Raw genomic sequence first — 13,300 nt, forward strand, 5'->3', positions numbered from 1 at the left:
TGCAGTTTAGCCCTTTTCACTCTCCTAAAAATACAGTTTAAAAACTAAATACGGAAACGGAACTACTTACCCAACCTCAGAGTATTCTTAAATGTTTTTCGTAAATAGACCCCACTCTGATATCATAGGTGGTTTTCAAATCGCCTGATTTCTCCTGAAGCCTTGCACACCCTTAAATGCTATTAGCACTGAACTTCGCTTTATATATGTAATGTTCTAAGGTAACAGCCACTGACATGGAATTTCATTTTGTGAACATTACATTGTACAAGGTGTGGTTTTTAAGTAAGTACCATTTTGAAATTAGGCCGCATGCGGGCTGGGTACCTACATCTTTCGGCCAGCCATGGAAACATTAGACCGTTTTTACATTAGTTTACTAGTATTTAAAATGACTCTGCCAATTGTGAAATACGCGCTGTAATTTGTTTTCTTAGTGCTAAAGTGTGATAGCGGCTTAAATTCGTCTTCAGTTCAGAGAAGTGTATGGAGTAAACATTCAGATAATGACAAAAACGTAAATGGCTGTTCTCTCACTTAACTTTCAACTTTCTGCACAAATATTCAGAAATGACATGAGGTCACGTACTTCGTTGCTCAAGATGAACATTCGTGCGGCCATCTTAAAAGCTTTAACCCATTTTTATACATTTCCATCGGTCATAATGTTTTGTTCATGACTGATCTGACTATGAATTTCAGCCGCTTTCATGTATTTAGCACTAAGTAAATGAATCACAGCACGTATTTCACAGTCTGCGAAATTTTCAATTGGCGAAGGCATTTTAAATACTCACAAAGAAACATTAAAACGGTCTGTTTCCATAATGGCGTCTGTGGCCTACCGACTGATGTAGGTACAAAACCAGCGTGCGCGGAATGCTGACCGCAGCGATGCAGTGGCCTAATTTCAAAATGGTACTTACTTAAAAATCACACCTCGCATATTCAGTGAGAAAATTTCTAATTCCTATTACTGAATGTTTTGTAGTTTCCTGTATTGTAATAACTTCAGCAATTATTCTGCCTCTTATCACCACAGAGTTCTCTTCTTTGTTCCTTTCTTCCATAAAAATAAACTTTAAATTTTAATGATGATAGGTTTGTGTCCTTAGTATACAAGTTTTTTTTAAATTTTATCCATGAGTGATTGTAAAATATTTTTCATGTAAATAATGAAAGTTATAAACATTATGATGAAAGTGACTGCATTCTTTTTTTCATAAATCCATTTATGTCCTGATGTATTTATAAAGTAGTTAAGGCATAAATTAATGTTATTCTCTGTGATATAGCATTTTTCTGGTTATAAAACTTTTTCTGCAAAATTATTAATTTTTGGTTTCCTGGAAATAACTGTAGTATGCCATAAAAATTGTATGAATAGGAGCAGTCTGTCCAAATGATATCTTATGTATGATATCTTTAGTTTGAATTTTTGTATTTTGTAATTATTACCAATATTATTTAGATTGAATTTCATTGAGGAAATTGTATACTTAAAAGATTCCTTGAGCGGACTTTTTCTAGTAACCCACTGTTTCTACTCTCACCATTTTAAGGTAGTTTTTTTTATTTTAACGCATCCCTGAAACTGAAAACACAAAACGCAGGGCGCAGCTCGGAGGTAGTGAAAGCCACCTGAGCGACTAATGCTTTTTTCCAGGTGCCCTCAGGTACGTGCAGAGTCGGCGAGGCAACCCGCTCCTCGTGCACGATCGGTTCCTGTTCTGCAAGCAGTTTGTGGTCGGCGACCGCACCAGCTGGTTTTGCGCCGACGCCAACAAGTTCAACTGCAGGGCTCGCGTCCACACCACGGGGGGCACGCTGATAGTGAGGAACGCACAGCACAACCACCCTGACCACGCGCACAGGATCCAAGAGAAAGAGAGAGAAGCAGAAGAAGCATGTTCAGCGTTTGTGTGAACTCTCAGGGAAACAGGCGGCTTCCATTTACGTGTGTGTGTGCGGACTGACCCAAAGAAATGTGTAATTTTCTATGTGCGTCTGCACAAAATTTTAATCTGTGTGGGATTTAATGATATCTTGGTGTCGACTTCCGAAAAGTCTGGGAATTTTGCAAATGTTCAGGGAATTAACTCGTGAAGTCCTGGAAAAGTCATAGAAATTTTACTGTGATAATATTTTGAAGGTTAAATGTATGATCAGTCTGCCATCGACCAAAATATGAAAGCATTTTTTCCATATGGTTTTTTTAATGTATAGTCAAACATATTTTAAAATTGCATAGCAAGGTTCTCTTTGAAATAAATAAAGTTTAGAGAGAACTAACTATCGGTATGATGGAGGTTGGATTTTATTTTTATTATTTTTTTCTTCAGAAAATTGTGAATTATGTAAATTATTTTTAATGTGTATGGTCCGGGAAAAATGAGGGAAATTGTGTTACAGATTTGTGTGGACATCCCGTATACATAGTGTGTAAGCCTTCAGTCCCCCTACAAATATTGTTTTCAGGAATGCTTAAATAACACTGAATTCACTACCGTCGGATGGGGTGACTTAGGTCAAAAAAGTACCTTTCTCTATTACCTACAATTTTTTATCGATCAGAATAATGTTAAATTTCGTCGATGTGTTCCTGTAACTCTTGTCTACATACTGAATGAAGAAAAAAAAATTAGCATTAATATTTTTTGTTAAAGTTTTGTTAACTAAGTGATTGATGTCACCCCAGTACTGGGGTGACTCCGGTCACCTGCATTTATCCTTCGAATATCAGTTATTTCGGTCAGGGGTGTATTCATTCATTAACTCTTATCTATTACAACTAAGTCTGGTAATGATTTGTGTTTCCATTTTCATTTATGTGTCATTATATTACATGATAATAGTGTTTACTCTCATTTAAATGCATTGTAACTTTCCACTTATTACAAATGATTCATGTAAGTTGGATAAGTTACCCAGATAACATCATAGCAAAGAAAAATCAAACATCACAAAACATAAACATTAGTTACAACGAAAAGAGCAATTTCAGCCTCCACAAACTGGAATCTTCCTCTTCGAAGCTGTTTGGTGAGGACAGCACCCTCACAATGTCTGTAGTTGCAACTAAGGATGGTTCCTTGCCATCCACCACAAACTCTTCATGTATTCTCTTGAAAAACTGGACGTTGTGCTCACCAGCCATTGTTTCAAATCCGGTATCTTCAACTATTTCCCCAATAAAATGTTTTTGGGAACGCTTTTCTCTGCAGAGCACAATGACATATTTACCAATACCATCTCACTCTTTCCTCGGGGTGCCACAACTTCATCCATTCCACCATCATTGTTACTTACTGGTAACAAATCTTTGAAATCCATGTCAGGTTCTGAATCATGAAGCGACATTTCTTGTCCATTATCCTCACTGTCTAAAGTGTAGCCATGCTCCTTTTGTCTTTTTCTTTTGCTTGTGGTGCCATTCTTAGAGACACCTGAATTTGATGTCATATCATTTTCTGTTGCACTCATTGATGGGCCTGGAGTTGAGGTTAAATCATCAGCTGTGATACTTCTTCCAGCTTGAACATTTATTTTCTTCTTCCTGCATATAGTAATTCTGTTAAGTTTTTGATTGTTGTGATTTTGGCATTTGTGAAATATTATCTTTTGCAAAATTAATAGGAAATAACTTTTTTTTTAATATGACATATATTTATATTAATTAATTTAACAAGTAATTGACTACTAGCATGCAAGATAATGAATGGATTGGATTAAGAAAGCAAGAAAAAGCTACATGGGGTGACATCGGTCATTTCAACTTTGTGACCGATGTCACCCCAAAAATTACTTGACAATAACCAAATTTTATAAAATAAATTTTAGTTTCTGTAAAATGTAATACTTTTTAACGAAAACTTACCAACATGTGCAGGATGCTGTTGCTAACACAGCTAAAATACCATCAACCAGTGTCCTTGTTTTATAAATTATACAAGAGCAGTTTAGCCAACATAGCAAAAACCATAAAAAAATTGTACAATCATGAGTAATTTTTTTTACGGAAAATATTATTCTGTATTTGCAGAACCATTATTTTTTATATTAATGAATCATAGTCATACATGATTATTGAAAAAAATTACATAAAATAAATTTTGTATTGCGAAAAATTAATATTATTTGTTTTTTCACGTTATGTGACCGAAGTCACCCCTTCTGATGGTACAGCTTTTGTAAAATGAACAGCATTTTTCATTCTATAGTTGATGATAAAAACAGATTGTTTATGGTTATTTATGTATTCTTTTGCATTTTGCTCATTGCTTTCAAGACCAAAAATGTATATATTTTATTTAGAGTATTAATAAATTACTAGCCAGCATTCGTTAATAATGAAGTAGCCAGCTAGACCTAGACCTGAATGCGAATTAGCCATGTTACCAATGACAAAAATAAATTCAGTGTTTATAATATAATAGTAGATATGCGTAGTAGATTTCAGTAATAATTTTCACACACTTTAATAAATATTAAATAAAATAATTTATTTAGAAATTAACTAATGGATGGATAGTAAAATAGCTAACTAATTAACTAGAAATTAACTAGTGGATAGATAGTAAAATATCATTACAATAAAGTTGATAGGAACTAGGTTAGGTGTTTTTTTTTACTTTGTTTACTAGAGGTTAGTTGGTGCTGTAGCTTGCCTTTATGGTTATACTTGGATTGTTTGCTGATGGAGAAATTATTCTATTAGTGTAGCTGGTTGTTTTTATTGGTCACTCTCCACCAATCATCATTCCTCTATTTGAACCTTGTCTCTTCTTTTTTTATCAGCTGCAATATTGTATGAATGAAGTATATTTTTATACGTATATTTCATGTTTTGTGCATTTGATTTTAATGTCTGGTTCTTGATTTTTTCTTTTTATTCCTGTAAGATAAACTTAAATAAACAATATTAAGCGCTTCTCGTGACTTTTTGATTACCTTTTTTACGTTGCTTCACTGCTTGACTTTTAAATACCACTATGTATTATTTTTAATTTGTTATTTTGTAGCCTTATTTTATTCTTCAGTAGAACATTTTACGAATATTTGCAAATGTCATCCCAAACAATCTGGATTTTGTATTTATTTTTTTTATACAACTCCAAGTCCTTTGTAGCTAATGTGGAATCACATGTAAATGTATGATTTATAAAGTTTGTGAAATTTTGAATGTACTTAAAACTTTGGTGTGTTTAAATTTTCTTCCCCCATTATAAGTGGTAGTTTACAACTTCCTATATGGACACTCTTTCTGTGTCATCTTAGCTAACTTTCAACTTGATTATTTTACAGGCAATTAACTAACAAAAAATAATGTTTGATTGCATTAATTAGGTCAAAACTAGAATACTGCTCAGTAATTTGGAACAACATCAATATGTGCGATAATATGAAAATCGATAACATACAGAATAAATTAATAAATTTTATTAATCAAAAACATCTTCCTCTACCCAATCTGATATCTCTCTCAAGTCGGAGAGAATTACTTGACTCTATTTTCATTAAAAACTGTTATACTAACAAATTGAAATGTAAATATATACTTGACAACACCGGTTTAAGAGTACCTCCTTTTAATAGTCGTTTAACTTCCACTTTATGTACAGTTAATAGAAATAATGATCTTATCTTTAGGCTAATAACCAACTTTAAGAATTAGATAAAGACTTTAATTATTTTTCTTAGTTCTTAATGATCATGTGTGTTTCAGTTCTGAGTTGTCTAAATTGTAACATTTGAATTTTGTTTTATTGTCTTTGTTATGTGTTTTGTTTTTATATTGTATTGTTTTGTGTTTTTCATTTATGTTTATTATTGTGAGTGTATTTGTGTCTAATTGTGTGCCTACCATTAAAGGCTTTGTCCTGTTAGTTGGCATGTTACAATTACAAATAAATAAATAAAAAATAAATAAAATGATTTAGTTGTACATGTGTGAATTACTTACTCATAGTGGAGGACCATCAAGGGTTACGATTGTTTGGGTGGAAGTGCCACTTCACAATCAAGTGATGAAAGATTCTGTGGTTCTTGTTCAAACTCTTAATGAGACCCACATTCACTGGATTCATGAGCACCGAGTTAGTACCTAGGTTTTTGGGAGCTCGACACACTGTTGTTGTTTCCCGTCGCTTTGAACCTGTATGTGTAATCACGAGTGTCGTGAAATGCTGATTTTTACCTTATCTTCTATCGAGCTGGATGGGGCAATAGTGAAACGTTTGAATCTCGTTCGTGAGGGCCGGGGTTGGAATTACGGTCGGGACATCCTGATATCTGTTTCCCACAAGTTTCCCTAGATCACCCCAGGCAAATGCTGGGAGCTATAATTATTTCCAGTCTGCGGTGTCTTTTGACCTCACGTTTTCTTTCAGTTGAGGTCAAAACAGTGTGAGAAACCCGGCATCCACTAACATGGAATTTTTAATTTTTTCTACAGTTTTAATTTGCAATCACGTATTCTATCTTTGGCACGATAAGGCATAAATCTTATCTTACCACCATATTAACTTTTCTTACAATTTGATACAGTAGAACCCTGTTATAATTTTCCTACATATAATGTTTTCGTGTTCATAACTTTTTTTCTCCCACATTTTTCTCATAATGACAATGTAGTTATATTTTGCATATAATATTTCACATTTGTTCACATTTCCTGCTTATTAAGTTTGCTTTCTACTCGCAAAATTCATTAAATTCAAAAAATAATAATTTAAAACCTAATTATTCCAAAAATTATCCAATATTTGAAGTTTAACATGTATAGGCATATATGCCAAAACAAAACGGAAATGCGCCAGAACTCTAGAGCTTCACGTTAGCGCTGGTTAATGCGTTGTAAGTGATGTAAAGAATGTACATATGTTTGCAGTTACGTGTCAGTTAGCACTTTTATCTTGGAAAACAAAATAACAAATCCTTTCATTCCATTCCTTGCCATTCTGTGCACATGTTCAAAAGAGGAAGGAACCGGACATAGGTATTTCCACTCTTAACGCCGTCGTCTTAAATCATGAGCCACTTTTACATATATGTGGCAGTGTAGAAGAAAAATTATTGGCTGGTTTTATGCGAATTGTAGCATAGAGAGTACCCATCAGTGGTTTTAACTTGAAATTTCTTTACATACCGAACTGAATGAATCTATTATTAAAAAATTCAAACACTGACAAGTACTATTTTTATATTTCTTGCTTATAATGTTTTTGTGTCTATAATGTTTACTCCTTTTGCCTCCTTGAGAAACATTATAACAATGTTCTACTGCGTCTAGAATGTTCCTTCTCCACCTAAAGTGTTTGTCCTTGACGGATGACCCGTGTCGCCGAGACGTAAAGCCAAACCAACGTGCCTTCTGTACTCGCAGGTGGTGGTGTGGAGTTTGTGACGAGCTCGCGGGGCAGGCCCCAGCTGATGTGCGACGGCTTCGTGTACAACTACAGCTACGACCACAAGCAGAGCGGGGGCAGGGTGTGGCTGTGCGCGCAGAGGCAGAGGATACGCTGCCCGGTCCGCGTGGTGACGGCGGGGGGCCAGGTGGTCGCCACGCACTCGGCCCACTGCCACGGGCGGGACCCCAGCCTCGTCCGGAGCAAGAGGATCAGGGAGAGGATACTGTCCGGCCTGGCGGCTCCCGACAACTGCTGAGGAGTTGTGAGGTGTGTCTCATTTCCGACGGTAACCTGTGTGTTTCTCAATGTTTTTAGACTCGCATTACTCTAAAGTAACCTTTTTTGTTTTTTTTTTTTTCTTTGGAAAATTTTATTTGTGTAACTGTCTATATAACATTTTGTATGTGTATGTATATAATATATACATGTATAATATATATATTTTTTTTGCTTTCAAATTAGTGTTCTGGATCGTAAAATGGTAAATGTGAAAATTTTGTAAAAAAAATAGCATCAAAACATCTTAACATGCGTAAAGGGTCTGAATTGGAACATTTCGTCGAACTAAGAATCTTGAGTGCACGGTAATCAAGCTTCGTAAGCTCGTGATCAGAAGTGGTGAAGTGGAGAACGTGATCATGAATGCTTTGTGTGGGTATGAAATAAAAAAAAAAAATTTGTTCGGATGTAGGTTTATTAAGTATGTAATTGAAAGTTTTTTTTGTACTGATGCATACTGCGTTGGTGGAGGTGAGATGTGGGGGTGACGGAAGTACTGGGGTGGCCGATGGTGGATAAGGATGACGGGAGGTGGTTGGTGTTGCTCGGAAAGGAGAGGCCAGCTAGCATTTGAAAGGTGGGGAACTGCCTGGTGTTACCTGGTGGTGAAAACGAAATGGTGATATCTCTGTGGCTCATGGTGTTGGCTACAGGGTCATTGCACTGCGAAGACACTGCCCTGGCACACGGTTAACTAGACGACGCAGAAGCGGGCCTAGCTCGAAGACGCAGCCGTGCCAGTCGACAGTGTTGACAATCAACCTTCCAGACCCTTGACTGTTCATCAGTCCATTTTCATAGCGGCTCGTCATAAAGATCTTAGTGATCTCTATGGGATGCACAGAGTTGGCATCATTGAAACAGAATCAAAGGTGTTTTGCTTATGATATTTAATATTTTATGCCGAATCAAAAATTATTATTACTTATAAAAATATTTTATAAGCTAAATATAAATTTCTGTGTCTGAATACGGTGAATACAAAGATAGTGTTGGAGACCAGTTATCTTGATCACGGAGGGATGTTGTTGTTGGAAGATTGTCTGTGAGTGACTCATTGTGTGACTGTTTTTCACTTGGCTCCAGTCATAAATTATTTTTAAAAAAAATTGTTATTATTATTATTTTTAAGTGAGCAAATCCAGCAGCTCCTACATGGTTCTGCTTTGTTCTACTGTAACTTTATTTGAATTCAGTTAAAGGTTTCTCGAGGGGAAATGTGAACTGTTGATTGTTTGTTTTAAACAAACTATGTATTTTGAAAAGTATGTGTAAAGTTCATTATAGAATTGTAATGTTGCATGTTTAGTTTATGCAATTAATACCGTATTCACGCGCGTATTGGTTGCAGATTTTATGCCAAATTTTTGTTTAATAAAATGTGCTGCGACCCATATGTGAAAATTTCCACTTTGGGTAAAAAAAAATTAACATTGCACTGTTGTGTTATTACTATCCTGTGTTGATTTTTAATAAATATGTCATGAATAAATATAAATTGTTTAGTTAAAATATCTCGGCAGTGAGTGTCAAGCATCATGAACTGTGCCGTTTAGCTACGTCTTCCTCCTGTCGTGCGACTACCCAGCTGACGGCATGTGACGTGGCTGTCTGCCTCCGGGCGGACGCTCAGCACGAGGGTGGAATCAAACAATTTACCAGCCAGAGTCAGAGAGAGAGAGAGAGAGAGAGAGAGAGAGAGAGAGAGAGAGAGAGAGAGAGAGAGAGAGAGAGAGAGAGAGAGAGAGAGAGAGAGAGAGAGAGAGAGAGAGAGAGAGGGGGGGGGAAAAGGAGTGTGTGCGTGCGTGCATGTGTGTGTGCGTGATTGCATGCGGCCACGCAGCAGTGTTTATGGTTTCTCCCTCCCTCTCTTGTCGACGTGAACTGGCACCGTGCACAATACTGTCATGTCTGTCTCGGCAGGTTTTTGTGACACAACTGTGAGATTTTGCGTGAGATTTCATTCATGGAAAAACTGCTGTTAAAGCCCGTGCTTGTTTTTATTGAAGAAACTGACAAAAAAATTGACAATGAAATAAGCCTGCGGTCTTTCCTCTCTTGGGGAAGGAGGAAAGGGAAACATGGGTATAAAAAAATAGAATTCTTTTAGATACTGCTATGAAAGGGGGAGAGGGGAGGAAGGGCCATAAAGGATAAAGAGGGGAAAGGCGAAATACATCAGTACTGTTTCTTAAACAGCAATCAGCTGAGATACGGACCATAAAGACCTAAAATATATTCTCATGGACACAGTTTTATGGTGCAACTCATATTCGAGGGCGTCCCTTAACGGTGAAAATGGTAGTTTTTTTTTTTTTTTTTTTTTTTTCCCCTAAAATTATGGTTGATAGTGATACGAAGAGGCAACCGTTTTGCGGGTAAACACGGTACTCATTTGTGTCTTAACAAAGAATACTGGTTTTTTTTTTCCCCGTTAATATTTGTTGGTTATTATTGTGAAAGATAGGTACCGTTACTCACGTGTCATTTCTCAACGTTGTTCTTGCAGGTGCGATAGCGTTTGTAAGGAGCAAGAGAGGCAGGCCGCAGCTGATTCACGACGGCTTCCTCTACAAGGAGGCGTACATGCGCAGCGACGGAATGGTATGGGAGTGCTCGGACAGGCCCAAGAACAAGTGCCCGGCGCGGGTCATGCTGGAAGGGGACCGAGTGGTCAGCGGCTACACGGTCCACTGTCACGGCTCGCACGTCAGCACCATCAAGAAGAAGGAACAAGCTCTCGCCCCGCTTACAGAACTGTCTGGGTTGCCTCCGTGAGTGGCTGTGAACCCACAAGAACAAGTGAAACTGTACATATTGTCTGAAAAGTGGTTGGTTGTATGTATAAAAAAAAAAAAGATATGCTACAAGATTTAAGACCTAATTGAAAGCGTGTCTAATATTTCAGTATTTTTGTTTGTTTTTATTTTTATAGCAGCATCGATAATTAATATTGTGTGTTGTTACACATCTGTTAAAAAGAGATACCTAAGAAGAGTGTTATTTTGACTGAGATTGACAAATGAGTAAAAAAAATTTTTTTTAATAATGTATGATCAATTGCATGTTAATTTTTAATGCCTTATGCAATTACGAAAGATTGTAGTTTATGCACTGAATACATTGTAAAATTTTAAAATTTAAAAAAAAAAACTTTTGTTTGAATAAATAAATAATTTGAGTAGGTAAATATGTTATTAATTTATTTACTAAACCATTTATTCTTGTGTAAGGAGTCTGAATTGAAAGCAATTTAATTGATGAATGAGAACACATTGTTCAAAACAGTATTTAAAAAAGGTACCAAAAAACTGGGGAAAAATTTTTCTATAGGTACTTTCAGGTTATTCTGACTTGAGGTAGGTTTTTTACATATCAGATCTGGAAATTTCTCTCTCTCTCTTTCCCCCCCCCCCCCCCCCCTCGTTAAAAACGTGTTCAAGATTGCCATGTGTTATTTATCTTTAAAATTTATAAGCATACAGTGGAATTGATACACTATGGTGACAACTGAAAGATTATGAGTAAAATGATGAACGTGTTTGTGACCAACAGTATGGCCAATATCTTCCAAGCGTGCCAACAGGTGGCGACACAAGTTATGCAAAATGTTGTACAGGTACTTTACCTCAGTTCCCTTCATAATAAATGTTTCCTTGCATGCACAAAGGTAAAAATTAAACTGGTGACCAAGTAAACTACAATGTTATTTGTTTTTCAAATTTTTGTTTTGACATCAACAAGGACTATGCCTCCCCTTAAGCACAATGTGCCTTGCCCCGCCAACCCCTCCTCTTCTCACTCCATCTCCTTTCACCAACATCCTCTATGTCCGCCACGTATTTTCAAACCTCCCGCCAAAGCGCAGATGTATCAGTGCCCGGCTCCCCTTGATTATTACTTAAAATAAGATGATTAAATAAGTGTATTTATTGTTACACCTCAATGTATTTGGCAAGGGGAGGGGGGGGGGGTGTTTCTCTGATATAATAATGACAGGCAGCACACTGCACTTGCATTCATGAACACACCCCGCCCAGGATCAGCTATTTATTTTATCATCAATATAATTATTAATTAGAATCAGTGTTATTTAGTTTACAATAGTTTAAAGAGTTAATTCTGTCTCGCCAACGACGTACCAGTCAACAGGGTGAGAAATCTCCCATGCGGTCATGACTACGACGCCTGGTCAGTCCACCATCTTAACCGCTCGGAGTGTGCTCCGCACCTCGTCGACTTCAACATTTTTGCACATCTGATCTGTTAACAACCACCGTTCGTTTAAGTATTTTGAAACACATTACTGTTTCTTCGGGGCCTGCTCCAAGTGGTGGACCGTTTTCACCTAAGAATTTTAATTTCATTGCGGGTATTGCAAATTATGATAGTAAATACGTTCGTACCAAATCTCCATACCTTACATCCGACCTTGTGTGCGTCCTTCATAGGACCGAGATGTCTGGGCCGTCTTGAGAGCCCATCAGTCAATAACTGCCGTCATTTGGAAGTATCATTCCCAGACGCTGAAAGGGGGTGTTTCCATGGTCATATACTGGAGGAGAAATCAAGCCTAACACCCACACAGGTCACATCCTGGCCCTGTAGTACGGTGTACAGTGTCTCGGCTGGAACCACATGCCCATCCACCAGGCATCAGTTTAGTTTTATGGGAAAAAAATCTATGCTCTAAAATTGGTTGTCTGTAAAGTCGGTTTACGGACAATAGTTTAACGTGACAACATCATAACAAAACATTGATGAAATGATTGCATAGTTTTATGAATAAAATTGAATCATTTTTATTGAATTATCACTATTTTGTATGGATACAAAGAAGGAGTGAAATGAAATATACAATTTAATTGATAAATTTACTTTTATTTGCACTCATTAATTCAAATATGTTTATTACTTTAATGAAGAGATTATTTTAACTATAACTTTTATACGTGTTTGCTATTTAACTTCTTCCAATCTGTGTTATTCTGTTAAGGATAGGACGATGATAGGAAAAGTAGGAAATGAATGGGAGTGTTTCAAGTATAATGTGCCTCGAAAAAGTCAAATCGATGGTTGTTCCAATCGAGTGGAAGAGAGATAGATGCGGCGCAAGCGTACAATGAGCGTAATGGGAGACAGCGTAATGGGACAATGTGTATAACAGGACAATGAGTCATCCTTTTTCGTGCGTGCAGCCGGCGTTCATCAATTTATTAGACGTCATGTCAAAAAATTTAATTTAATCATAATGTTGGTTTTGGGTGTATTGCTCTTTGGGGAAAAAAAAAAAAACAATTGTGTCTTCTGTCTTGGATTGTGATGGCTCGAGTTCCAGTCTTCTCAAATTCGAATCTCAAAGACTACCTCGAATCTACCCCCACGAATTCGAATACAAGGTAGTCCACCGCCCGAAGTCGTCGGACCCTGTAAGGGGTCACGTTTATTTTCTGCCGCCCGACTCGCTGCTTTGATTCTCTGGCTGTACTGTCTACTCCATTCCTTTGGCATTCCACTGGCTAGACAGTGGATGGGAAGAGAGGAAGAGAGAGGCTTCCTAGGAGAATGATGGAGCTGGAGTACACTGGAAGAAGAGCAGATAGTTAAAGGAG

The 13,300-nt window shown here is 36.9% G+C and overlaps 1 protein-coding gene across 12 annotated transcripts in view; it reads left to right on the plus strand.

Annotated features, from left to right (window-relative positions):
* LOC134542139 (protein tramtrack, beta isoform-like) overlaps positions 1–13,300 on the plus strand; it is a 118,064-nt gene that overhangs the window by 78,593 nt on the left and 26,171 nt on the right. For 2 of the 12 annotated variants that reach the window (XM_063386123.1, XM_063386122.1), the window contains exon 6: positions 10,198–10,878. The exons of 8 other annotated variants lie outside the window; for them this stretch is intronic. In XM_063386123.1, coding sequence (XP_063242193.1) covers positions 10,198–10,466 — 269 coding nt within the window. In that variant the 3' untranslated portion in view covers positions 10,467–10,878. Of the gene's footprint in view, positions 1–1,666; positions 2,203–7,384; positions 7,677–10,197; positions 10,879–13,300 lie in introns of those variants that run through there. 2 more of the 12 variants (XM_063386131.1, XM_063386116.1) reach the window with 2 other exon arrangements.

This window comes from Bacillus rossius (assembly GCF_032445375.1).
Source record: "Bacillus rossius redtenbacheri isolate Brsri chromosome 4 unlocalized genomic scaffold, Brsri_v3 Brsri_v3_scf4_2, whole genome shotgun sequence".
Lineage (NCBI taxonomy): Eukaryota > Metazoa > Arthropoda > Insecta > Phasmatodea > Bacillidae > Bacillus > Bacillus rossius.